This window comes from Petromyzon marinus, chromosome 10, assembly GCF_048934315.1.
Source record: "Petromyzon marinus isolate PM22_M1 ecotype Great Lakes invasive population chromosome 10, UKy_Petmar_22M1.pri1.0, whole genome shotgun sequence".
Classification (NCBI taxonomy): domain Eukaryota; kingdom Metazoa; phylum Chordata; class Hyperoartia; order Petromyzontiformes; family Petromyzontidae; genus Petromyzon; species Petromyzon marinus.
Genome location: NC_133676.1, coordinates 6,956,888 through 6,984,136, shown reverse-complemented (window position 1 = coordinate 6,984,136; position 27,249 = coordinate 6,956,888). Strand labels below are relative to the sequence as shown.

Below are 27,249 nucleotides of genomic sequence, written 5' to 3'. Positions count from 1 at the left end.
GCAAAAAAATATTGCTGTGGTTTTCCCACCTGATGATGATTGCTTGTGTTGTAATCTAAACGTCGTGATTTTGTTTATTTTATTTTATACCTACGTAACTTTATCGAAAGAACCAAAGAGTATGGATCCCTGCAGTCACGAAAGCTTAAAATCAAGATTGATATGAATTACATCATGTTATTCAAAGAAGTCATGGATGATGCAATCATAACTAGGCTTACATCCCTCTGCTGAACAAATTTCCCTATATCAGCTCTAGAAATCATAGTGTCGTGCTCTTTTATTTGTCAGTGTTTGATTTTGCAAAGGGACACATTGCTGTTAAGCCAAGTGAACAAAGCAGATAACTTCTGCGATGTTTGTGGTGAAGTGACTTTTGTATCACAAAAGCGCAGTATAACCACTGTGGTTAAGAAAGCATATCACCTTTATTTTGGCTGCTAAATTTTAGATCAGGACAAGATGTGGGCCCCACACATATGCTGCAACACTTGTGCAACAAATCTTCACCAGTGGTTGAACAGGAAAAAGAAATATATGCCTTTTGCAGTGCCAATGATTTGGAGAGAGCCAACAGATCAAATCGGCAATTGTTACTTCTACATGGCGCCTCCAGTTGAGAAAGGTGTGTCAAAGAAGAAAAAGTGGACTGTGCATTATCCAAACATTCCATCAGCTACACGCCCAGGACCCCACGGAGAAGGACTGCCGGATCCTGATGCACCAGAATCATTCTCACTTGAGTCAGACGAGGAAGAGGATTAAACTTCTGGTCCTGAACTATCAAGGTCACATGACTCAGATTTTCTCCCATCCTCCTCCTCTGAACCACACCTCATAGCACAAGGTGAACTGAAAGACCTTGTCAGGGATTTGGAACTACCCAAGAGTAAGGCAGAGCTGTTGGGCTCCAGACTGCAGCAGTGGAATCTCCTGGCAGGTGATGTTAGGGTTTCCATGTTCCGTGACCGTCAAAAGGATCTTGTCCCATTCTTCTTCATAGAAGGTGATCTTGTAGCCTGCAACAACATCGATGGTGTGATGGCAGCCCTCAACATCGTTCATGATCCAGATGAGTGGAGACTGTTCATTGATTCATCGAAGATGAGTCTTAAAGCTGTTTTGCTGCATAATGGCAATGTTTTTCCGTTAATTCCAGTTGGTTATGCACTCCTTAGAAGGAAATCTATGACAACATGAAACAACTTTGAGGTGCATAAACTATGACCATCAGCTTTGTGGCGATTTGAAGGTTGTTGCTCTCTTGCTTGGTCTGCAGACTGGATACACAAAGTACTGCTATTTTCTCTGCGAATGGGATAGTCGTGCGAGAGATTTCCACTCCATCAAGATAGATTGGCCACTCCGACAGTCATTGGAGCCTGGGAGGAAAAGTGTTCAGTATCCACCACTTGTTGAATCAGCAAAGATGTTGTTACCACCCTTACACATCAAGCTGGGTCTGATGAAGAACTGTGTCAAAGCCATGGACAAAACACAAGCAGCTTTCAAGTACCTCCGTGGAAAATTTCCAAGGTTAGGTGAAGCTAAGATATAGCAAGGTGTCTTTGTTGGTCCTCAGATTCGTGAACTTCTGCAAGATGATTCATTTGATAGTGCACTGCGTGGCAAGGAAAAGACGACAGCATGGAAATCCTTCCAATTAGTGGCAACAATTTTTCTCAGAAACAACAAGGCAGACAACTACAGGGAGTTGGTGGAAAACCTCAAGGCATACAAAAGCCTTGGTTGCAACATGTCACTAAATAAACATTTGTTGCACTCTCATCTATATTTTTTTTTTCCACAGAACTGCAGAGCAGCGAGCTACGAGCATGGTAAGCGATTTCACCAGGCCATTGCAACAATGTAGAAACGCTATCAGGGCAAATGGAGCCCATCAATACTTGCAGACTAATTGCTGGACAGTGACAAGAGAAGAGCCAAGCCAAGATATGCCGAGTAGACAGTGAATAAGGACTAAACTTTGTTCTTCTATATACATAATATGCCTTTTATTTCATAATAAATTGTATTCATGAAACACTTTTTCAGATTTTTTTAAAGTTTTACACGAACATGACAGGTCACATGTTATCATGCAAAGCAACCATAAACACATGAAAAGACCTAGGTTTATAATTTATGAGTAAAACTCTACCATCTACACAAATTACGTAGACGTAAAAATTTTTTAAAAAAACTTCTATATTTTGGGAACAGTAGCCAATCAGTTGTTTTAATTGTCATATTTGAATTCAGCACATCAAAATCCATAATAAACAGCACATTTCATCTCTGAACCAGACAACGTCTAAAAAATTGTGGACCAATGTTATGTTTTAGGCTAATTCCTAATTCCTTCACGTAAACGTCAAGATGTGTTCAAATTAATCCTGGACAGTGCTCATCTCCATAGGGGGTCCTGTAGCAGTTATGTAGAATGCAGATATCAGCTGAGTCTCTCTTTAGGAGAATTGCTGTACTGATATATTGTAGGTGTTAAGCATATAATAAGCGCCTATAAATGGAGAAGATGGTCGAGAGACACACGTGTTGCTCACGACTTAGGTCACCATATGTCCTGGTTTCCCCAGGATCGTCCTCTCTTTGAGGTGGATTTTGTCAATTGCGTATATTCACACACCACTCAAAACAACGCATGTACATGCAGTTCTCCCCTCTTCTGATATCGTGAGATATTCTTCCCATGATGTGTCCCAGGTTTTTGTACCTGACAGGTGGCAACCCTAGGCCTAACCCAGAATACCACACTTGGACAAATATTTAAATTTTGATTTAAAGCTTTCGTGATTGCAGTGATTCATATTCTTGGTTCTTTCGGTAAAGTCACGTTGAAGGGAAACAATAAAATAGTAAAATATATATAAAACAATAAAATTCTCACGACGTTTCGACTGCAACACAAGCAGTCATCATCAGGTGTGAAAACCAACGGCAAGAACATTTGAAAAAAGTGGCGGTTTTGATATTTAAATGTTTGCTGCACTGTCCGCTTTCCTGTGGAAACTATAAGTGTTTCCGGGACATTCAAAAGTCCTGTTTTTTGTCAGTTTCTTAATAATACACCATTCCAGACCATGCACTTCCATGCAGTTCACCCCCTCTTCCGGTATTGCGAAACATTATGCTTCTCACGATATGTCCCAGTTTCCTTTGTATCCCAGAGATGGTAACCCTGCCCGTGGCTCGGGTCTGGATGTGGTGTGGCTCTGTCCCACCTGGTGCATTGAGCAGACGTGAGCGCTTGCAATAGTAGGCCACCTCCTGCTGGCAGTGCTCAGCGGAGCTGATGAGCGCAGCGAGCTGCTCCGCCGACGCGCTGTACGCGAACGCCGCCAGGATGGGCCGCTCCGGACTGGAGCCGCGCACCCACGTCCTCTCCGTGTTGTTATGGTCCACCGTAGTCCACACCTTGTCCTCTGCACGCTCGGAAACATCGCGGCATGGCACGAATGGGAAACGCACGTGGTTTGTGCGAGCTACGGTGATACCCGCTTCGTTCTGGGAATACTCGCGATGCACGTGGGTTTCCAGCGTATGTGGAGTTTGAACCTTATTGGAGCGGCACAAACGGACGGAGGAGGAAGAGGCATGGCGGCGGAAAGACGATAATTTAACCAAACACACCTGAAGATGACCGTTTGAGTTATGGTCGAAACGTCGTGAGATTTTTTTTATTGTTTTATATATATTGTATTATTTTGTTGTTTCTCTTCAACGTGACTTTACCGAAAAAAATAAGCATATGAATTACTGCAGTCACGAAAGCTTTAAATCAAAACGATAATTTAATTTGAGGTATACATCTCCATTACAAGCAAGTGGACCCTGGCAATGTCAGAATCCACATTCATTCACAGAGCCCTGTTTCCTCATCAGAGTAAAAAAATGGAAGCAAAAAACAGTGACAGCTAATGAGAATGTTGTCGTGGTAAAGTAGAATTCAAAAACCTGCACTGCAGTTGAAATTCACCCCAATCGTTTTGAACACTGCATAAAGCAAAGGGCAATCGTAACAATCAATAATGTAGCATCGATCGTATATATAGTATTGTTAGGAAAAAAAATTCTACGAATAGTTAAGGTTACTATAATCAGACCTGGCAGCAAATAATTACATTCGGCTTATAAAGGCAGTCCTACTTATAAAGATGACAGAGAGATAAACTTCCTGTATACCTCACCTTGAAATTCCTGCTCAACGTCCTGTAAAGCTTTTCTTCTTCAAAACACATCCAACTTTTATTTTCAATGATCCCATTGCCTGCATCCACAAAACTCTCCAGTTTATCTAATGAGTTATGAAGTGTACCGTTGGGAAAATAAATACATTTTTGTGATGACTTCATTGTTGCATTTGTTCATTTATTTCAGTTTCTATCAAGGTTATATCGTGATTAAAATTACATTTCATTGAAAGATCGCATACCCTTTGTCAAATGCCAGTGTTCACGTAAACGTTAACTGTTGTCAGTCGTAGAAAATAGAGAGACTAAAAAAACAACGTGATTGAGCTCAGTACGCAAACATGCAAGCTGACCTAAATGTAAAACAACCACACAAAAAGGACCAGCATGCACAAGTGACAGACATTGTATTGACTGTTAAGAAACGTTAAAGTGGACTTGGGTGGGTCATCGTGACTACAAGGGCTGATGGCCGGTAGTCAAAGTTATTTTATGCTCAAGATGACCATTGATGCAGTGATCATCTCCCATTTACAGCCCTGAGCCAGTTGTTGAAGTTTCGCATTCCTATGATTAGTGGGACTCAAAGCTTGCATAGGACAACCACTGTTGACTCCCCCACAAAGTGGTCCAAATTTGTATCAACCCTGAAGAAATTATGCATTGAGTCAACTCTCATCCAGGAATTGAACTCGAAACATTCCGATTGCGAGCTACTCGCTCTACCGCTGAGACATCTGGCTGGTTCGATCAGAATCTGAATCTTTATTGAGACTGGAGGAATCCAATGAGCTATGAAGGTCTTTTTTCACAGATGTCCAGTATGGGCGGGTCAGCAAGTTACAACAGCAAACAATAGAAGCAAGGTCCAGCGAGTCGCTTTTACCTGCAGTCATTGCACGCAGAGATTGTCGATAAAAGTAATCGTGGCTTCCACTTGGGAACGATGTTTCTCTCCAGTCTTAGTGAACTTTAAAAGCATGCAGCTTCGTCAGGTGGCCATGAAATGTGCAGCGTGCCCTGTGTCTGCAGGCTCATAGTCTTCTTCGTAATTTAAATTAATTTGAAACACTGTAAAGTTATTCATGGATGTGGTGTCATGATTAGATTTTGTAAAGTGGTAAAATGTTTCAGGATATTTTGGTGTGTATGTGTTAAGAACGTGTTAATTGATGGTAAAATGCTTTACAATTATTTGGAAGGCTAATTAACCCAATGCACTCAATCAGGGTACCTATGCAAAATAACGTTGTGTTTGTGTTGATCTAAACAGCAAGGCTGCAACACTATTCTTATTATACATGTTGGGTACTTACAAAAAAAATCTAATTCACATTTGTTACATTCAAATATATTAATGAACTCACCTTGGTACAAGTTAAAATGACAAATCAATGTACAGGCCAATCAAATCTGTATCATTAAACATATTTCACATTGTTATTGTCTGTTCAAAAGAAATTGTTATTCTAAGTTGCTATCGAACAACAAGCAAGAATATCACAGCGCCATCAACACATTACTTTTAGGGAGTTAACTGCCACCCCTAGGGCAATGCAGTGCTTTTTCATTGCGCCTGTCACTTTGGAAATGTAATAAAGCAGTGGGGGTCTGCATGGAGCAGATAAACCGCATGGCACTGAAGTTGCCTTTTACAGCGCGTGACTGCAAAGTCTCTGTTCGGTCAAAAACAGCTCATGAGACAGATTTCTGATAAACTGCTTCGTGACATACAGGACAGTACAAATTAGTCACCTTACATTGCATAAAACACGGCGTGGAAAATTTGTAAGCAGTTTGAAATTCCAAAAAAGCAGCAGTACTGTACTTTTTCGAAAAATGAATCCCTTATTTCAATCCACTGCTGGATGAACGCCTCACAATGCCTTGTCGGTTATCGTGGTTGTTTAACCACACTTCACCTGACTGGTCAGTTCGGGTTGCTGAAGGGGGAAAGACTCACAGATCAATTCAATCAAATTCAGAATGCAGTGTGCTAACCACTGCGCCACCAAGCCTCAATGACGTTGTTATGTGTGTCGTCATCTCGCAACGTCGCAAGTCACGTGCCGGCCGAAAGCGTGCCATTGCTTGGCTTGAAACATAATGTTATCATTGGCAATTAAATACTTAAAGCGATAAACGTACGTTGGAAAGCATTGTAGAATCCATGCACGTATGCAAACGCAACCAATTAATTCTATCCACTTTACATTTGCTTGATGATAATTATCGGCGTGGAAAATTTGAATACAATTCATTAGTTGCGTATCAAGAAAATGTAAAGTGGATACAATTCATGCATCAATATGTCACCTCTGACATGGCAGCTCTGCAAGTAATAAGTTATGTCCACGTCGCTGATTGACAGCGCGGGTACTTCTACAGGCCACATTGAAGATGCAAGATGAGGAAACCCAGTGCTACCCCAGAACTGACCAAGCAGCCCTCTTTACATTGAGTGGAGGGGGGGATTGTGCACTAATTGGTTGCCCTGTAATGCATTTTGCAGGGCTCTGTTTGCGATTTTACAATGTCAAGACCATCCGTCGACTCGAGCCAGACATATCCCACCGTTCAAGACTTTGTGAACAACTACTGTGTGACCTGAGCTGAGCCCAGAATCAGCATTATTTATCATATGCTGTTTAATGGCATTGGAAATTGCAACATGGTGCAAATATTTCGTTAAAATAAACGGTACATAAAATGGAACTAACACATCTAAGATGACATCCACTGCAGATATGGAGCGATGAAATCAGCGCATGTTCAGATGCTAGGTTGATTATATATTGCATGATCGTGAGAGATGGTGGCATATTGGAGGGGGCTTTATCTTGTGGTGGATTTACCGCAATTGATGATGCTGAAAACTACATTGCAGTCATGCTGCAGTATTTTTACACGTACCTTCTCAGGTGAATATTACAACTAATTAAAGCTACCTCCTAAATGTATGTGTGTTCAATCACTAATTTTCTGGAGCAAATAATGGATGCCACCATACCCTTGGCTGTTGCATTGTAGTGCTGCCAAAACCCAGTATGATGCAAGGGATCATGTGCAAGGTTTCCCTGATGGGAAGCTGGTCTGTAAAAAGTATACCCCAATTACTGTAGAGCAATTGTGTTCTTTCAGAGGTCACCACTATTGCGATATCGCATGACCTATGTGCGGGTTTGATGTACAGGGCCAACACTTTGATAAAACCACAACAGCTCTCAATCATGGGGGTGGGAATTTTTTTTTAAAAAAGTGTGAGATGGCAGCAACCCATGAAGACTAAAGAGGCTCATCAAGCCCACTATTGGTTCTCAGTCAGTCATTTTTCTGCGTGTGAAAGCTGTCATTTATATTCCTGTTGGCAGATGGCTGTGAAATAAATATTTCCGTAAGTGACAAGGGTCAGTGATGAAGTTAATGGTCTTAGGCTGTAGGTATTGAAAACGTAGGGGAAAGGGCATCTGAGGGAAATGCTCCTCTGACAATTGGTGCAGTCAGCAATTGGTTTCACTTGGCTGAGCAATACAACAGCAACATTCCTATTTAGGGAGCACATGTACGCAGCATTAATTAGGAATTTACACGAGCCTAACGACTCTTAGTGGTTGAGACTAACAAGAGAGTGACAGCTGAAGGACAAAACGCATTCAAGAGGAAGATGACCACACAATTTCGATTTAAAGCTTTCGTGACTGCAAGGATTCATCTTCTTGGTTCTTTAGGTAAAGTCACGGAGGTGATGCTGGTAACATGCAAATTCATATTTTAACTCCGCCCACACAGCTTAATAGACGCGATGCTTGCATGACAGTGTTCATTCAAGCTCTGTCTTCCCGACAGACCTGTCTCTTCACCTGAAGAAGGCCACTTGTGTTGTGGCCGAAACGTCGTGAGAATTTTATTGTCTTATTTCATTATTTTATTATTTTATTATTTTATTCTCATTCTACGTGACTTTACCGAAAGAACCAAGAAGATGAAGACCACACAAATCAGCTCATGTGCAAGTGCTATATTAATTGTTGCACTGAAGGACAGTGAGGGGTAGCGACGGTTTGGAGAGCTCTTCATCCAGTAGTGTATAGAACATGGCTGCTGATGATGATGATTCACCCTCTGGAGAGAATTACACTTGCACCCAGCACACTTCTTCCCTCGACTTCCGCAAACACTAACCTCGCCATGTGAATGACCAGCAGAGAAAACACACCTATTACAAGAAGCCGCATTTCACTCGCTCACCATAAAAACTTCAAAAGCCTCATAAATGCATTGGAATGTAACAAAAAACTCGCATAACGGTGTTGCCTTTAACCTGCACTCGGTCTCTCTCTCTCTTCCGTTCTGGCTCTCTCTCTCTCTGTGTCTGTAGCTTCATTACTAAGAAACAGGGCAGCATTCATTCAGTCAGGACATGTAGCACAGGGGCCTGGGGGCATGTTGCAGGTTCACATCCTCCTTCCCCAGTTCCACGTGAATAAGTATAAGCTGTTGCCAGCACCCACCTGTCATATTGCAGTAGACATGCATGGCCCTCAGCGGACCACTCCCGTCAGGGTCAACCCAGTAACGGCCTGATGCTCGACCCAGGTGCTTGTAGGCCTCGCACGATGACTCGTAGATGGCTTGTCATTGCAACACAACCAAAAATGGGAAAAAGTGGTGGGATAGTGGAGGGGGGGAGACAAGATTTTGAAATGATTTCTCTCTGATGGGTGTTCGGTTTGTATCCCGGATTGTTCAGGATGATGCCTCACATTTCTGTCCGCGTGCTGAACGCTTCAGTTTCACATAGGACAGTTATGCAGCGCAACTGTGAAAAACCTATGTAATAACGTTTTATATTAGATTATTAAACAGAACATGATTTGACATTGTTTTTTAAGCATCTGATTATATCAGCACTGCTAAGTAACGGTGGGAGAAATTTGTAGATCTCTCATCATGGCATGCCCGTAATTGTTCTACGAATCAGCAAAATACATATTTATGTTAATAGTGTGGAATTAATTGTCAGGCAAATACACAGAGCTGCAACATTAGTATTTTTCATAGGACTTCATTTAACATTGGCTTAATCTTTAGAAAGCTATTTGGGTCTGCATTAGTCCACTGACATAAGTGAAATGTTTTAACACGCTGAAAATACTAAAGTGAAGAGACATTTTCATAAGAAGTATTTTACATCATTTAAATAAAATTTGTATGGAACTGAGACATTGATAAAAGCCCTGAACTAACTAAAGAGAACAAAAACCGAATAACCAAGAAAAAAAGGTTAAACTACTCCTTTGAGGCCCATTTTGCAGCTATGAGGAGACAGCAAATATCTTAACCATTCACTGGATTGCTTCTAGGAAGTCATAGTTAAACTCATGTGCTGTGTCATAACCAGTAGTACATAGAATGCAAGTGCTGCTGTTCTCGCACGCTTGGCTTATTGATTGACACTGCTGAATGATTAAAACGAAAGTATTTTTTTTATTATTATTTTCTTTACGTCTATGAAGCGGAAATGAGATGAAAAGAAAAAAATAATTTATCTAATGTGTTTAAATTGGTATTCCTCAATAAATAAAATCGTAAAGCATTTCACTCAAATTAAATTGGCCAGAGCGTATTGTGCAGGCAAATAACTTTTTAATGAGGAAAACTAAATCATGAAATAAGTCAAGCCTTTTTGGCATGTGCATTTTAATATAGATTTTTAGAGTGGCAGAGTTTCAGCTATGTCCTCCTTCAATTTCATGATAATTAACAATATCTCGGATATACTGCATTTGCAATGTAAATAATGTTAAAGCTGCATGTACTATTTATCTACATTGCAAGTATAATTTATTCCATCCCCCCAAGAAAAATATTCAAAACATATTTAAAAATATACTTTATTATTAGCAGTAACATTGTAGTATCATACGCCAAAAAACTAAATAAACATTCATTTTTTAGGCAGCAGTTCCGCATAAGCTAATTTATGCAACAGTTACACTATATTTTTTTCCGTAAAATATTATTGTCTATTATTTGTGCTTGGCGGCACTTTTGTACATTTAGACTGTCGGCATAAATATTTTGTCAGCCGCAGTTGAAACTCTGCCTTATTTAGCGCAGCCTTGCCCTTGAGGCAGCGATCCCCAGCTGCGTAGTTTTCACACTTCATCAACGGAGACACGGCCGGGTCTAATGCCGTTATCATTTTAGCCCCCCTTTTTGCCAGCACCCTTAAGACCGTGAGTCCAGGTCTCGTATATTGTGAGAGCCTCGCGGTGGGGGCGGGGGGGCAACGATGCCTCATAAGAGCCGAGATGTAATTCTACAACGTGAATTGAGGTCATGACCTGCTCAGATCGAAGTAAGACGTCAGAATTTTGTGCAAGATCAACCGCGGGGGGTGGGGGGGGGGTCACGTCTGCAGATTGGGTACTTGTAACTCATCAGGAAGCTTTGCCAGAGTTTCTGTCAGGGGCCTCAATGTTGGTCACACAAAGTAATGAAAACACTACAACTGCACCCTAACATTCAACGCTCTGTACCCCTTGAGGTAGATTCGGCTTTAATTTTCTTATGTGAACTGTGGACAACTATGAATAAAATAAATGTGTGCGACACACCAACAGTATACTTGTCTGCTCCAACTGTGGGTAAGACACACTACTCCGTTAATCAGCCTTTTCCTTCCGGCAGATGAAGAGTTAATTTCTTTAACAAATCGTTTGCTCCAGCGTTAATTTCCTGTGAAAACTGTATTTTCGTTCACATTGATTGTGTGTGTTGGAGGGGGTAGCGTTATCGTGCTTCCAGTGTCCTGCACTTGAAGCACTGAGATTCAACACAGAAACGTGAGCAGTAATTTTCTCCAAATCAATGGCTTTCCTTAATCAAAAGCAGATGAGTTGAATGCTCCTGTGCCTTTGTGTGCCTTGGCTTTTGTGAGCCTTTTACAGCAATAATGATTCAGAGCACGCGAGTGGGAAAAAAAATGTTGGTGTAATTTAATTAAAGCTGAGGAATAATAAATAAACTTGATATGCATGCCTATTATCATCTACACATTTTAGATGAATATTAAAATTAACCTTCAAAAATAAGTGCCTACTTAAAAACCATGTTTAACAAAGGGCAATACAAAAATATAAATGTTTTCTTCATCATTCAAACTATAAATGTAATATGGCTGATATTCAGAAAAAATATACGCGTTAGTTTTGCCCAGTGGCTGATCGAAACATGCAATAAACAGTCCATTGATATATTTTATGCAATTTGAAAACATATATACCAATCCCATAAAAAATATCCCATATAGCTTATTTTGAAAACCCTTACGGACATTTTACCACTGCTATATACGAACAAAAAACCTGAAAGTAACGCTGAATTAATTAAAACTTTTTACAACATTCGCTGACACCTCAAGATGCCTTACATTCTGATTCTGATTAATAATTAATGTAACGTGACATTCCGGTGTTACCAATAAAATTGAAAAAGCGGGACAAAGATTGGAAATGTAAAGGAAAAACGTGACCTTAGCATCGGACACTTTTTTTTCCAATAGGGTTGAGAGGTGAACGATCAATCAGCAACGGGCCCTTCCACACCTGAGACAGGCGGGGCCCGCAGCTCGGGATCGTGATTGAACAGTGTGGCGACGCTCGACAATATGATGAGACCCACGAATAGAACGTTGCGGCGGCGCCGCTCATTAAACGTGGCACACGCCTGGAGCCCGCTCGCCCGGTGGGGGGTGGGGGCACGAATTTGCAAAGGCGAGAGACAAAGAGAGGAAAGGCTTTGCGGCTCACGTGCGTGGCAGGTGACGCCCGTGTAGCCCGTGCCCGCGCAGTTGCACTCGAAGCTGCGCCAGGTCTGCGAGCAGGTCCCACCGTTCTCGCAGTGGCTCGGCAGACACCTGCAAACGAGACGCCAGCGGCAAAAACAACAAAAAAGCGTCCAAACGTCAACCTCCGATTGTTCGCTCGTGGCACGGTTGGCCACGTACGGTGCCGAGAGAAGTTCAACGTGCACACGTACGTGCACGGTCAGCAGCGCGATTTCATTGCTACCGATTTTCTCCATGAAATGTGAAGTTGTTACACCAGGTTGTTTTAGCGAGCCATTTATTTTGTGGCAAGACGGTTGAAACAACGGGGCACGTTTCTTCAATTGCTCCGCCAAACCCTGCCTCTGTGCACCCTACATGCAATATAAATGGATTCGCCACAGCAAGTAGATCAGCAGCTGGCGTGTGGTGGGGTAAAGTGTCGGTATTCGCATCTCTTCGAAGACGTCTTGCCTGTGTGCAAGCGAAGGCCAAGCGTCTCCATATTAAGGTTTATAGAGCTGCGCCGAATAGAGGCCCCCTTCTGCCAGCAGTGACGTGAGCAAAACATTAAAGAGCTGCGCCTTCAACGTTTATCTTCTCCTTTTGGATAATATGCAGTTCTAAACAGCGCACTTGCATGGCATACATATTGTTGGGTATTGAACTTTAGTATGCATTACTCTTATAGCTATATCGCATATGGTTTTTTGCATTTTAAACAACATTCCTGCAATGGTATAAGCATCATACAGCGCTGCGTACACGGACTTATTTAAATATATACTGTGCGTGTTCACACCTTGTGCACCTCTGTTGAACAATACGCGTATATCAATTTTATTGCACGTCAATTGGATTTTAGTACCTGTTATATCAGCAGCAAGGCAGCTGGTCCGGGGCTGCCGTTAAGATGGTGCAAAGACTGTCACCGCTCACCACTGCCGACTGTAAGTAGCCATTATCCAATTAATTTTGTCATTCAGAGAGCAATGCCACTTTTTGCTCGCAGCCACACGTCCGCAAAACAGACAGCTCCATTAATATGGCTTGGCACCGCCTGGAGCGACGTAGTTATTTTTGGTCCGATGGTTTTTTTTTCCTATTTCAGATCTAGTTGTTGGATTTTCCAGCACTGTTGCTGGAACAATCCTACCGCTCACCCACCACGCTCATGGCTTCCAATTATATTCGAGCAGACAAACAGAAGGTGAGACCGGTGATGGGTTTATGGATTTACGTTGTCGTTTACACACACAAAAAAAGAACAGAGTTGCCCGTCTGCCGAAAGGTTATAAATATCTTCAGCAGACACAGGCTCAGCATAGTTCCTCACTATTCCCTTGGGCCTGTGTGGTTACAACAATGTACAGTGCCCCTTTCCTAAAATCATGTAGCTCATAGCCATGCTTTCTATTTCCTATAAAACTGCCAGCCTTTCGCATGCCACAGGAGGGAATGCGTCGATGTATCTCACTTGGGTGTTTGCGGTGCACCTCACTCTGTACTCTGCACCAGCGTTATGTGATGACAAAATAATTCCCATTCCCTCGAACGTTAATTATGTTTTGCTGTTTGACCTGTTTCAGGTCGTCGTCATAACTTTACACCCAGTGGTGAGCGCTGATCGTTTCACATAGGCTCTACCGTAAGCCGTGCCTAAGGTTTCCAGCTGTCATGGTTTTCCCAGAATCGTCTTTTTGAGGTCGCTGTCCTGGGAAATCTTGCCGGAACATTAAAAGTCTTGAGTTTTTGCCAGTTGCGTAATAATACACCACTCACGACAATGAGTTTAGAAGTAGTAAATTACATTTTGTATCCCTCTTCTGGTAGTGTGAGATGCTCTTCTTGTGAGTTTGTTGTACCTCAGAGGTGGCAACCCTTGCTGTTGCCTCACCTGTCCGTGAGGCCACACTGGTCGAGCATGAGGTTTGTGTAGTTTCCCAGGAGGCCTTGCTGCAGGAGGGAGAGGTCCACCAAGTGATCATCAATATTGATGAGCCTCATGCAGCCCAGGAATGGGGGAAGCGACCTGTTCGCATCTCTCTGAGGAAAGCCTTGGGAGAGACAACAAAATGGCATTTCATTTCATTCAAATGGCTCGCATCGATATATTAAAATAAGAAACTCAATATATTCAATTCATGTCTGATGATTTTTTTTGTATTCTTTTTTTTATTATTTCTCTTGAAAGTGCTTGTTTTGGACACATTTAAGCAATATGAAAAGTAATGCATTTATAGTGTACAGCCAATTAACCCTTCCAACTTGCTTTAGTTGTTAACACAGTAAATAAAATACACAGCAATTAAGATACCACAAAGGCATTCTGACGTTATGTGTCTCACTCCTCATGCTTTAATTAAAAGCAAGCATAGCTCAGCACGGCTGCCTGAGACCCAGAAGCGCTATTACACAGTGCAGCGTGCACCCTGCCACTCACACTGCGGTTGCTCAGAGCTGCAATGGGTTTGGAGTGCCTGGCTTTTTTCAAAGACTTAATATTCATCCAGAAAGCAACGTATGAGTACGTTTGGACAGACTTCATAGCAGAGCTCTCACAGGTCCTATAAGTGGGTGTGTGTATCGGCCCAGGCTTCATTATCGTAATCATCCCTTCATATTTTGAACGCACTTAATATGCCGTTACATCTTGAAGCACATGCGAGGTGTTTTAACAAATCAACCAAATGCCCACACACGTCTGTAAGTGCAATAACAATAAATTACTGAAAAAAGAAACATGCATATAATGACCGTACTATATAACAAAATAATCATTAATTATCTCTTTCCTCATAAAATGCACGTGAGCCATTGTTCATAGCTAATTAGATTTTTTGAAAAAGTAAGCCTCGAGTCTGCACTTAAATTAATCTAACCTCGTCAATGTAAAAAACACACCACACAACTCTAATGTTGATACGAGGTACCTGAGGAACGTATTGCCTATAACTGGACCTGACAGTGTATGCAGGAATAAGTGACTACAACAAGGCAGACACATATGATGATCCCTTATCGTGCAGGAAACTTGAAAGCAGCTGAATTATCCTTTGTTTAATCATTTTAACCAGGCGAAATAAATACGGGCCCGTTGAGACGCACGATACACTTTCTTCGTTCGCAAAGGCTGCATGGCGCGCGCCGGTGCCTGGAAATCACGAACGGCGGTTTCCATGCCGGTGAAAACGAGCCCGACTCTCGGACACGAGGAGTCGGCGGCGCCCTTTCCGAGGTGACCACCTCCGAAGTAGTAGATGCTGCCGGTGGCGACGTGGAAGGGCAGCAGGGAGCGCACGGCCGTGTCCTCGGCACCGTCCACGACCAGGGTCAGCGTGCGCTCCCGCGCCTGCACACTCGCCGTGTGCCACTCGCCGTTGTTCAGCAGAACGCCTTGAGCGCGCGTGGGCACGGGCGTGGAGGGGAAGGTCAGCGAAAGTGCAGGAACACACATTTCCGAATATATTTACATAAACGGGCACGGTGCCGTATACATGTGTGGGTGGACAACACAGAGATGGAGCGATGAAATCAGCTCGTGTGCAGGAAGGATTGTTGGGATTGAGAGACCCTGTGAGATGACGGATGGGTTGCAGAACGTATCATCCAGCAGTGGATTGATCATGGCCACGAGTTTTTTTGTTATTGTATTCTACATTTAAACTAACGTAGTGTACAGTGTGTATACATGGAATTCTGTGTGTGTATGTTATGTACCGTACATAAACATCCGCCTTGTGTACAGTACGTTGCGCCGCATATATCATCGTAATAAGGAGTATGAAAATTAAGTTACCACCCGAACATGCTTCAACAGTCGACCTCTTTCATAAAAAAAATCTCTTGAACTTCACTTTAATTGAAAGACAATGTTTCACGCCCAGAGAATCACAGGGGGTAATTTAAACACGCGTCCTAATCAGTCTCAACTTTTTCTATCCCGCTTTGAAAGTGGGACCACACGCGCATAAAAATAAAAATAAAGTCTTTGTTAACCGAGTAGCACTTATTCATTTAAAGACGTAAACGCGCTCTTAATAATATATTTTATAGCCCATTTCAGAACTATACATGAATATCGTTATGGCCAGCATACAGTATTTCAAACGAATGGAGGTTATGTGCCTGATTTTATATACTGGACACCATTATGAAATCACTTGATAACAATGTATATGTTTTTTTTTCTTTTGAGATAATGCAAAGCATCTGCATATATATTTTTTTTAAACAACATTCACGTTACTTTTGTTTGCTCAGCATTATATACACAATATCATCTTGATTGGGTGTTCACGTGTACAAATGTGTACTGTATTGCCGTACATGTTTTGAATTGCACATTCCACATGGATGCAAAGGAATTTTAATGTTGTGATAAAAGTCCATTTATGTATGGGCCTGGCGCAGCAACAATAACGCATCGCGTTTTTTTGGCGCTGGTTGTGCAGCAGCGATATTATCTGCGCCGGTGATGTGACCCTGTTTTGTGCTGATGTAGAATAACAAAGAGCTTTGTGTGTTCTTTCGCAACGAGGTTTCTAATGACATTACTTTAATTGACTGCCCTTAATCTGTAATCACGTGCGAGTCCACTGCCGCTCTGGAAATTAATCAATGAACAAAATTGACTTGCCCGACAAAATCTACTGCTTACTACTCTTTTTTTGAGTTGTTAATTGAACTCAAGGTAGCCACATATATACATGGGTGACATAAACAATCAGGCACCCTGGCTATTGATAATACCATTATTTTGGGAGATCGTAACTTTTGTAAAAAAAAATTGTGGTGCTGTGATTGTATTTTGGAGGCAGGGTATTTGCATGTGAATATAGTTTATGTGCATGTGGATATATGTGTGTGTGGGGAGGAGCTCGCAAACATCACTTGTTCAAACGGTCGGTACACGCTATACCAGGTGTCTTTTGTGTGGGGAGCGGTAGTGTAGCGGGGAGCACAGCGCGCTATGAACACGGCCACCTGAGTTCGAATGCCGGTAACAGCAAAAAGCATTCACAATTATCTGAAGTGGTCCTGGGCCTCCCCGAGGTTGACCTTGACTCAAATGAGTACCTGCTGTGGTGTGTAAACAACACCACAAGGGAGACAAAGGCAGCCAAGCCAGTGCTAGCCACCCACCCCCTCGTGTGCCGTACTCGCCTGAATGGGTGCTCGCGAAAAGCATTTGCCCCAGCAAACCGTATGGCTATCTGGGGGGGGGGGTGGTCTTTATGTCTCATTGTGCAAGCACGTGTGGATTTGAGCAGCACAGTGTATGTACGTCCATCCACCCTGATGGGCCCAAGTGACCGCAACGGAGCCCCGTTCAATGATGGATCGATGTGGTACGCGTGCCATGCTGCGCCGCGCTCGCCGCACAACGCGAGCGTCTCGTCCTCCGCAAACCACGACGGCGGGGGATGGCCTGGTGGGTGACCACGTCGGCAAACAGCCACCATGGCGCAGCAAAACCGTACACAAGCCCCCCCCCCCCCCTCTAAACTCCCATCGCCACTTCTCCCCCCCCCCCCTCCAAAACCCCCCGCTGCTCAAATGCTGCTCAAATGCTGCCGCTGCTGCAGTCCCTAACACCGCTTGTGCAAAGCGCACGCCCTACGTAGTGCGCACGCCTGCGCGGCTGGTTTCACGGGTAGTGAGGGCATAAATAATGTATCGGTGCTGCATTGAGGGCCGCTGGGTGGGTGGGTGGTGGTGTGCTGGTGGTGGTGGTGGGTGGGAAGGTGAGCCAGCGAGGGTCTCCTGGGCCTCACGCACGAGCGGTTTTGCATTAGCATTATAACAGAGGAGTGTTACGCAGAAACCATGAGCACACACTTAATGGGAACATGTGACTTAATGAGAAACCGCTTGCATCAACAACTAGATGGTTGCCTTATTTCACTTGCACGTTCTTTTTTTTACGTGACGTCAAAATGAGCCGACTAAAAAGTAAAACAAACAAAAAACGCAAATGTTCGCTAAGCACCTAATGGTGATGTTTTAAAATGCACTCCTGAATCGGTATAAAATAAATACATCACAAATATTTGTCAGTGAGAATAATTCTACGAATATAATTGTTCTCAAGATCGAGTATTACCTTCTCACTTTCAAGCATTCCATTCCGGTTCTAACTGTAGCTCTGATTTGTGGAGAATGGTCCCTCACGGGAGGCATTAGCCATGGGTGTGGAGTGCACCTGTGCAGACCTTCTGGGGAGGGACTGGAATTTGATCAGCAGTCGGGGCAATTTGCATATTTATACCAGGGCCATTCAATAGTAAAGTTGGCTTGAACATTTTCCATTGCATATAATTGGCAACAACAATACAATTCCACTGAATAGGGTGTTTAAAAAAACATGGTTTTGACGGGCTCTCAATGTAACATGAAAATTATATCCCGGTTTGCTGCTCTGCACCTCAAACAAAGCACTCTGCATAACGCTCCATCTACTCACTCGGACAGCTTTCACGGGCATCGCGGACCTGCTTACCAGAAGACAGATGGATGTCGCTGCTACCGGGGCGAATGAGAGCCAGGTTCAGTTTTCCTTCCCTCAAAGTGAGACGCAGCTCCCCCAGGCCCCGTGACAGGGCGGTGAGCAGGAGGAGGCCCGCGGGGTCCCACGTACGGAACTCCATCGCGACAGCCAGGGCAGCGCGCCCAACACGACCCGTCAGGGCGAGGTGGCCATCCGGCCCGGGGAAGGTGACAGGGATCGCGGGGACGCCACGTGGACACCCAAACGTCACGTTGCCCTGGCGAGCGCCCCAGGACAAGGAGATACATTGGTCAGCTAATTTGAATATTTTATATTAGATGTAGCTATCTCTGGCGTAAATGCTTGAAGAGAGAATTGTATCGATAGTCTTAGGGGGCAGTCTTGCCCCGTATCGTCTAACATTACAGGTATTTTGATTTAAAGCTTCCGTGACTGCAGGGTTTCATATTCTTGATTCTTTCGGTAAAGTCACGTAGAAGGGAAACAATACAAATTGTTTTATATTTTTATTATTTAATTGTTTCCCTTCTACGTGACTTTACCGAAAGAACCAAGAATATAATATTACAGGTATTGTGCAATTTATTATGTTTCGCACTGATTAAATGATCATGTACTGGCAATATCAAATGATAAGCGAAGAGGGAATTAGTACTGTGGGGTTAATATTTTCTGACTTTATATTACCCAATTTTATCACTGACATGATGAAGGGGGATGCTGCCGTGGTGTCATGGTCAGCACTCTGGATTTGCATTCTTGAGGTCACCGGTTCGGTCTCCCAGCACAGAAGTTAAAACGATGGGAAAGTTTATTAAGCGTCCCGCCTCTGTCCACCCAGCAGTCGAAATGGCTGCACCACAGTCAATGGGAAGGTCGCTTGTGGTGGGGTAAAGTGTGTAAAATCCCACCTCTTTTAAGATATCTGGCCAGGGTATGCAAAATATCCTCCAGAGTGGCTTTTTAGAACTCTCTAGAGTGGGGGCCTTTCAGCCAGCAGTGGTGTGAGCTAGAAATCGCAGGGTTACATGCTTACTTTTACCTATTTTACATTATACATAAAGTCAATATATTTCCAAAGATAATTTTGGTCACACCAATTTTAAACATAATTACAGTCGTCAGTATACATGAGCAGAATATATTCCGAGGCATGCCTCACCACACTATCTCCTCCCCATCACCGAGCCCTTAATTTCCAGGGCCGTTCTCATCTCCGTGTCCTTCCCGTAAAGCACCCCAACTCACAGACATGTGGATCTGAGGCTTGATCCGCTGGGCGAGGTCTGTCACATACTCTCCGCTGTAGTACACATTCTCCAGGCAACCCAGGAAGTTGGGCCGCCCCACACTTCCCGCCTTGCCTCCAAACGGAAGCCCACCAAACATGAGCTGAGAAAACAAAAAATCGAGAGAAATAGTAGCCATCATTAACCATGATCAAATCCACTGCTGGATGAAGGTCACCCCAAGCTGTCACCGTCTCTCATGGATTTGTAATGCAACAGATCATCAATATGCTACACATCATCTCATTTCATTGCTCCATCTCCTTAGTAGGCATGCTTTCGGGCGATTTCTCTTGTTTGGCTGTCACACTGTCGTTATTCTCGACCACCAGACGCCGTCCCTTCTAGCGACGTGTCCTTTCCCAATCCCATTTATTTTCCTAAGAGTCAATGTGATATCTTTACCTTCAATTCTCTAATTTATGTATTCCCACCCCACACCAGGCATGATCAGTGTTTGACCGTACTGCATCACGATGGTCAAACTTGATTCAGATATCTCTTGCTACTGATGTGAGACGAGGCCGGGAATCAAAATAATTTCAAGGGAGTCAGAGCAGTCAGAAAATTTAAATCCCATAAGCCACGGCTAACGTCAGTGGTGTGTGATATCTGAACTTTACATTACCGTACTGTAATTAATTCCAGTAATTTTTCTTTCACTTATCATTTAATAAAGCCACTTACTTTAACTGTCTTTTTACAAGCACGTCAAGTGACCACTTAAATATAATAGGGGGCATTTAATTTAGAACGAGGCTGGACAGGCTTCGTATTGAACTGTTGGGATTTAGTGAAGTCACCAAGGTCAGCTAGGTTTCCTGCAAACAACAAATAAATGCCAATGAAGCCACAAAAATGCAGTCAATAAGAGCCTTGACCGACTGTCTGACCCTACTCGGTTCCGTTGACCACTCCTATGAAAGTTAAGGTCTTGTCCTTTCAACCTTTCACTGTGGCCACTTAACCTGGTGACATTTGCCAATGCCTTTCTATTCATGCAGTACTTGTAGATGCAATCTGGTTGCAGTGCTGAAGTAATAATGGTATTTTGTTTTTCAATAAACCATGAGGTAAGATGTCAAACAAAAACGAGAATAATGTATATGAAATCTTCCAACAATGCCAAATTAACAGTGATAAAGAAAAAAACAAGTGATTACACCAGGGCTTATAAGATGAATGAACAGGATTGGACATTATTTATATAAATTACCTTGACATGTATTCCCATGGTAAAAAATTTTGTTGTATTTGAAGCATTCACAAAGTAATATCTTGAAACAACAGTGTTACATTTTCTTTATTTTTAGTACACCCAGTTCAACTCCTGCTATGAGAGTTCAACAGTAGGAGTTGAACTCTGGAAATCGCCTGACGATGCTGAATGTAACAACTAGCGAAACGTCCTACCTAATTGCTAGATGTTGTGAATCGCTTCTTCAGCACATCGGTGTGTGCTGAAGCAATACAAATAGTGAGTGTGTTCGTTTCACCACGTTACAGCTCTATTTATTCGGCTGTGTCGCGTGGAAGAGGGTGTACAATACGCGTTGGCATATTTCTCACGTGGCGATCTGACCTAAAAAAAAATCAACTGTGAATCGTAACGTTGATCACGAAAGCCTACGCGTTCAAACACGTGTGAGTGTCAGTCGCCGGGGGCAGTGGAGCCAGTAGACCCGAGTAGTGGAGGGCATCGCACGGCAGGGTGAGAAATTCGCAAAACGATCACATCCCTGGCGCATAATCCACACAGCCAAGGAGGCACCTCCAGCAGCACTGTGCCCAGCGCGATAAACCAATTACGCATCCTCTCAACCAAAACCAAATCTTCTTGCCAGCGTTTTTTTTCACAGTAATTTAGTATAATTACATGACTTAAGTTCCAATAAATTATCAACATAACCTCTGTGTGGCCGAGGAGACTTGAAAGCAAATTTGTTTAGGAGCAAAAAAAAAGGGTTGGCAGCAAAATGTTTTCAAACGAAACTAATAAGCATATAAAAATAATACAAATAAAATTCCGTTTGTGTGTAATATGATGATTTAATTGGTATAAGTCTGCAATATGCTTGCACGTGGTGGTTATTTGTAGGGTCTGAGCTAAGCAGGATATCAGTATCCTGCCTGAGGAGCTCAGTTCCATCTAATTATTATTCTTTATTGGGAATGCGGCAGAGCTGAACTATGACCCGAGTAAGGCAGCCTTTGAAATTCTAACTGGTGGAGTTACTATTGAACTCTCTTAGATTTTGACCACAGCATTAGTTTTCTAAAACAAAACAACCATCTGCTTTAATTAAGATTAACGGAAGTCCTTTGTAAGTTTGCAATTTATTTTAAACTACTTCAAAGCCATATGTTGGGCTTTTGTGCACTCGTCGATATATTGTGTGCACTAAGCTCTCCCTTCCAACAAGTTTTTTTTTTTTCAATTAGCCGTACCCTTATGTTGCGTTCAATAGTGGCGCTTTAATGATTTTCATTACTGGATGTGATTGCGTTAATGTAGAGCAGCAACAGACAGGGTTGAGGGCTGCAGCGGAGTTGTCTTCTCAAGTTGTGCACGTGCCAAGCCTATTGCAGGCCTTCCATGTACGCATGTTTCCCCTGCATGGTGTTTCAGCAGCCTCGGAGGGATGGTGGCGAGTGTACGTGTGAAGGAGAGTACATGACAGTGACAGGGGAGTGGAGCAGAAGTTGTCAGGGAATGTGTTAGATAACACCCTTCTTGCTAACCGGCTCCTGTTAATCATGTAAAACCAAGAGAAGCAAAAGCATACATCTCTGCAGGGACAACATTATGAATTATGTATTATATCGGCACGATCACATTTATGTAATTCTGGGATTGATTTAATAAATCCTCCATCATGGCAGATATGGATTACACTCACAATTGAATGTGCTCAAATCCATCTTAATATTTACATCATGGGTGGATGTGCAATCAGGTGGAAATAATTTCATAAACATTGAAATGATTCCTTGTAGCAGAAACTGACCAGTACAAGTGTATTTCAGGAATATGTAAATTAATCATGCAAACAATAATATATGATTTGTGTTCGATTCCTAAAAAAATCATGTATACGCAGCATATATATGATAGTCTTCATTGTTAAACATTGTACTGTGAAATCGACTTTAAAGATTTGAGGAATATCAAGAAATTGTACAAGTTACTTATGTTATTGAATGGTCAAAATTACTGGCATGTTGTGGTTTTAGGACACATTTTATGAGGTCGGGGAAATGGTATAGGAACATGATAAGAAACACGATTATTACATTTAAAACAAATTGTCTGTAATCATATTCAATAACAATTGCATGCAATAACGCACTTAAAGACGTGTAATTCAATGCAAATGTAAACACAAGTACCCATTCATACACCCCATGCCCTCACTCACATGGACTAAGCCCAGATTTCACCCCGAATCTCACCCTGGCCTTCAATCAATATCATCCGCGTGAAAGGACAAAATGAAAACTAGGGCGAGTGATCGGCAAAGTCGTCTGCTTGTGTTACGGTTGAGTCGGACCGTGCGTCACCAGCTGAGCGGCTGCTGCCAATGTGGGCCCACGAGCATCGATCTGTCTTTTCTCAGACACGGGGTCATGTCCCCTGCAAGAGGTGCCAATGTTACTGTATCAGTTGCCTTACATTAAATAAAAATGGCACGGCACCGTGCTTTCTGGGTATCAGCAGAATGCACGGAAAAGCACAATAGTCATTCAATTGGGTATGTTTTATATGCATACATGAGAATAGCTTTCTGAAGCAAATATTTAAAAAATACAATACACCATACACACAAAAATGTTATTGCTTCAATACCCAAAACTTTAAATGAGACTCGAATACTCATTAAAAAAAAAACCATGCAATGGTAAAAAATTATAGTCTGCCAAACATACAACCAAATGAAGTATTTGACATCAGCAAACATAAACTTTAGATTTTACTTTGCTTGCAAAAGCCCTTCATCCTATGTCGAATATACTTTTTTTCTGCGTTGCTATAATTACCTGCCTCTAACTCCATATAAGCCACAGGCATTTCACTTAGACTCGGAGTCAGTGTGCAGTGGTTCACTTTACAACAAGAATCGGGCAAATTCCTATCAGTAAAGGAGACGTGCTTATGTGGCTGCCACAAGTGTAGCTTGTTATTAAGTTATGACTCATTTCCTTCCCTTGCAATGTATCTCCAATGACTTTATCAATGTTAGAAGACGGCATTAATAAGATATAAATTAAACGATATATAATCTGCAATAAAAACATAATATATATAATCCTCTCAATTAAGAACAACAAATAATTCCATGACCAATTCAGTCAAAGCCTGTATACAGCATTCAGGTTCAATGTGTTTTTTTTAAGTATCCGTTTAGAGAAAAATCAGCAATTGAAGAACACACATTTATCATCAATATGCGGCTTCTAATTTACCATTTGTTAGGCATTCATCAGAATATTATTGACAAATGTGTGCATAATCCATCGGGTCGGTTCTCAGAGACATCCGCATTTTCGCGCAAGGCCAACGCACCTGGTAGTCGAGGTCTAGAGAATCATCGTCTCCCTTCACGTGGAAGCGCTGTGTGTGGCGGTCCACCGTCAGGTTGCCATGGCGACCGCTGCGGACAAGCATCACGTCGTGCCAGTGCTGGTCGTCGAGGAGGCTGCCAGCGCTTGCAGAAGTATACGCCACCTCGCCAGGGCCACCCCCACCAGGTCCCGTCGGCTCCTGACCTGTTTCACGCCACGACCGATGCCATCGCCACGGAAGAACGAACAGGAGATTGTTATTTATGATTATCTGTGGCTCAGCGCTCAATAGTTCTCAGCGTGTATGGCCTGATATCTAAAAGCGGGTCCCCAACCTTTCTGATGGCGGGCGAGAAGTCTAAAGCCTCTACTTGAAATACAGCTCCAGACCTTAAGAGCAGCATCAGAGAACAGAGTGACCCCTCGTTGAGGGAGGCTTTGACAGGAGGCCTTGGTTGATGGATTAGAGGGCACGTGGTGGATAGTAGGGTCAGGTAATGGGGAAGGTAAGAATTTGATGGCACAAATGCAGCCAGAAAAAAGTTATGGTGATGATTTGTTTTAAGGCAAGTGCAAGAATACGAAACAATTCGCTGTACACTACAGAGGCCATCATCTTGGACCTCCCGGCACCAGTCTTCACCTTATACATTACTTCCTCCTCCATCACATATAATTGGCAGGCGAACAGGGAATTCTTTGGAGGTGCTAACAAGTCGATGTGGGTGTACCCTTCGGTATCAGGAATATTGTTCTCAGATATGTAAAATGATGAGGGTGCGAGTCTGTACGTGCTACTGAGGATTATTTTAAGCTTTCCTGACTCCTCACATCATCTTCAATGCAATAAATGCAGACGGTGTGAAGGGGGAGGTAAGGGTAGAAGTTTAACTAAGGCAACTCCAAAATATATCTTGGGGCTCTTCAATTAAAATGTTGTGAGGGGCACCTTGGTGGAATATTGCTTGAGTGAGACTTTCAATTTCAGTTCTTTTTTTTTGTAATAAACTGTACAAAAAACAATTATTCTATGACTTCTGAATGCATTAGAGAACTGTTCAACAGCAAGAGCTGATAATTCCACCCGTCTAACACATTATTATTTTTAAACCTAACAGTTGCTCAGCACAGGCTCAAAGGCCCAAATTGGCAAGAAGACCGGGAACAAAAATCAACAAACATTAATCCACATCGACCCTACAAGTTTCAAATGAGTCCATCTGATTAGCAATGGTGTCAATTTCGAGGAAGCCTGAGCCTTAGGCCATCCTGATTGGGTGTGGATGGGGTCTGTGGGGAACGAGTCGGGGTGGGGGGGTGGCTAGGCGATTAGGATAGGAGACTCCACCAAGGCTGATGAGCAGGTGCAGACATCCACGTTGGAGCTCCAGGGTGAGGGTGTCTCCGCGCTGGCCCTCGCTGTGCAGCAGCACACCCTCGCTGAGCGCAGAGCGGAACCGCAGCGACACCACATCCTTGCGCGTCCGCCTCGTTTTTTGCTCGAAGCGGTACGCCAGAAGGCTGCGGCCGTCGAAGAACACGGCCTCCGACTCTGGACACGGTGGTGGTGGTGGTGGTGTGGCAATACCGGCAGAGGCGTCAAGGCCACTTCCCTCACGATTGACGCGACCGAAAGTGTCGGTCTCGCCGGTGCCGTAATTCAAAATAATGGCACTCGGAAAAATCCTGACACGCACTTTGCACAATGATTGCACGTCGATATCGGGGCAGGAATGTGCCAGAGTGTGGCCTTTCATGAATAGCCTGTGCCACCATTAAACAGCAAATGCGCTATCGTGCATGAAGCCCTTAAGCCATAACCTCTAACCCAGTCGGAAATGTTCAATGATTTATCAGTGGGCCAGTATTTTGTGTTAATGGGCAGATATGTCTAGTTTTCACTTAATATATTAAAAATTTTACTTTTTTGAGATTCAGCATATATTTGATCATTTTTAAAATGATGTTATACTGCACACTGAATATCAGAATATATACAGTATATGCTTTCCTTCTAAATGTGATATGTTGGCTACAATAATAATTTGCTTAAATGGCAATTTGGATTTATAGAGCATATAAATGTAATTGAATGAAGACACTCTAAAATAACTTGTGCGTGCAATAAAACTCACTGTTAAATTTAAATGTGCTATGGCCATGAATGCGATTATATTTTGATGGAGATATTGGAAGTAATTATATACTTGTAGAGGTGTAGGGGATATCAGGGAAGTGACCCATAATAGAATGCAATTATTTGGTTATTTCAGCTTGAGAGAGTTAGTTTATTTTGTAAGGCAATTTGTCTATTGTATTTGAAATGGATTACCAGTTTACACAACCTCTACTTAACGTGTCATTTTCAGAATGCCGTGGTAACTCACATTGCTTTAAGCCAACATTACCGCTCTTCAAACAGCCTGATGAAAATTAAGTGATGCAATACAATAACAGTACATTAGGCTAAATATTGCAAACAGATACAAGTATGTAAATGACACAATGATTATAAGTGGTGGCAAGCCTGCTCAGTTATGACTGCCAACTGGAGCAAAACAATTACATGTCAACAAAACAGTTTTACAGTATGTACGTCTTATTCGTAGTGTGCTAAATCAAAGCTGATGTTGCAATATATTACAGCGATTGTATTAATAAATAGGGCGCATTAAAAACTAAACAGTTGATTTGCGTTGCAGTTTTGTACAATTACCTTTAAGGGGATTTAAATACTTTAAAAAAGCTTCTACCCTCAGCAGTGTAGCTGCAGAAAGTGGCGAGTGTACACATTTTCAGCAGTGGGCTTCGGGTGATGTGCCTTGCACTCCCGAGCAAAATGTT

General features: G+C 42.7%; 1 protein-coding gene across 1 annotated transcript in view; it reads right to left on the bottom strand.

Annotated features, from left to right (window-relative positions):
• The window catches only part of LOC116941020 (contactin-associated protein-like 5), a 153,044-nt gene that overhangs the window by 33,914 nt on the left and 91,881 nt on the right, over positions 1–27,249 (bottom strand). Inside the window, exons 5-13 of the mRNA XM_032951569.2 lie at positions 25,754–25,957; positions 24,407–24,609; positions 19,802–19,945; positions 18,545–18,809; positions 15,289–15,438; positions 13,940–14,099; positions 12,026–12,132; positions 8,723–8,842; positions 3,243–3,443 (exon numbers count right to left, since the gene is read on the bottom strand). Coding sequence (XP_032807460.2) covers positions 3,243–3,443; positions 8,723–8,842; positions 12,026–12,132; positions 13,940–14,099; positions 15,289–15,438; positions 18,545–18,809; positions 19,802–19,945; positions 24,407–24,609; positions 25,754–25,957 — 1,554 coding nt within the window. The remainder of the gene's footprint in view (positions 1–3,242; positions 3,444–8,722; positions 8,843–12,025; positions 12,133–13,939; positions 14,100–15,288; positions 15,439–18,544; positions 18,810–19,801; positions 19,946–24,406; positions 24,610–25,753; positions 25,958–27,249) is intronic.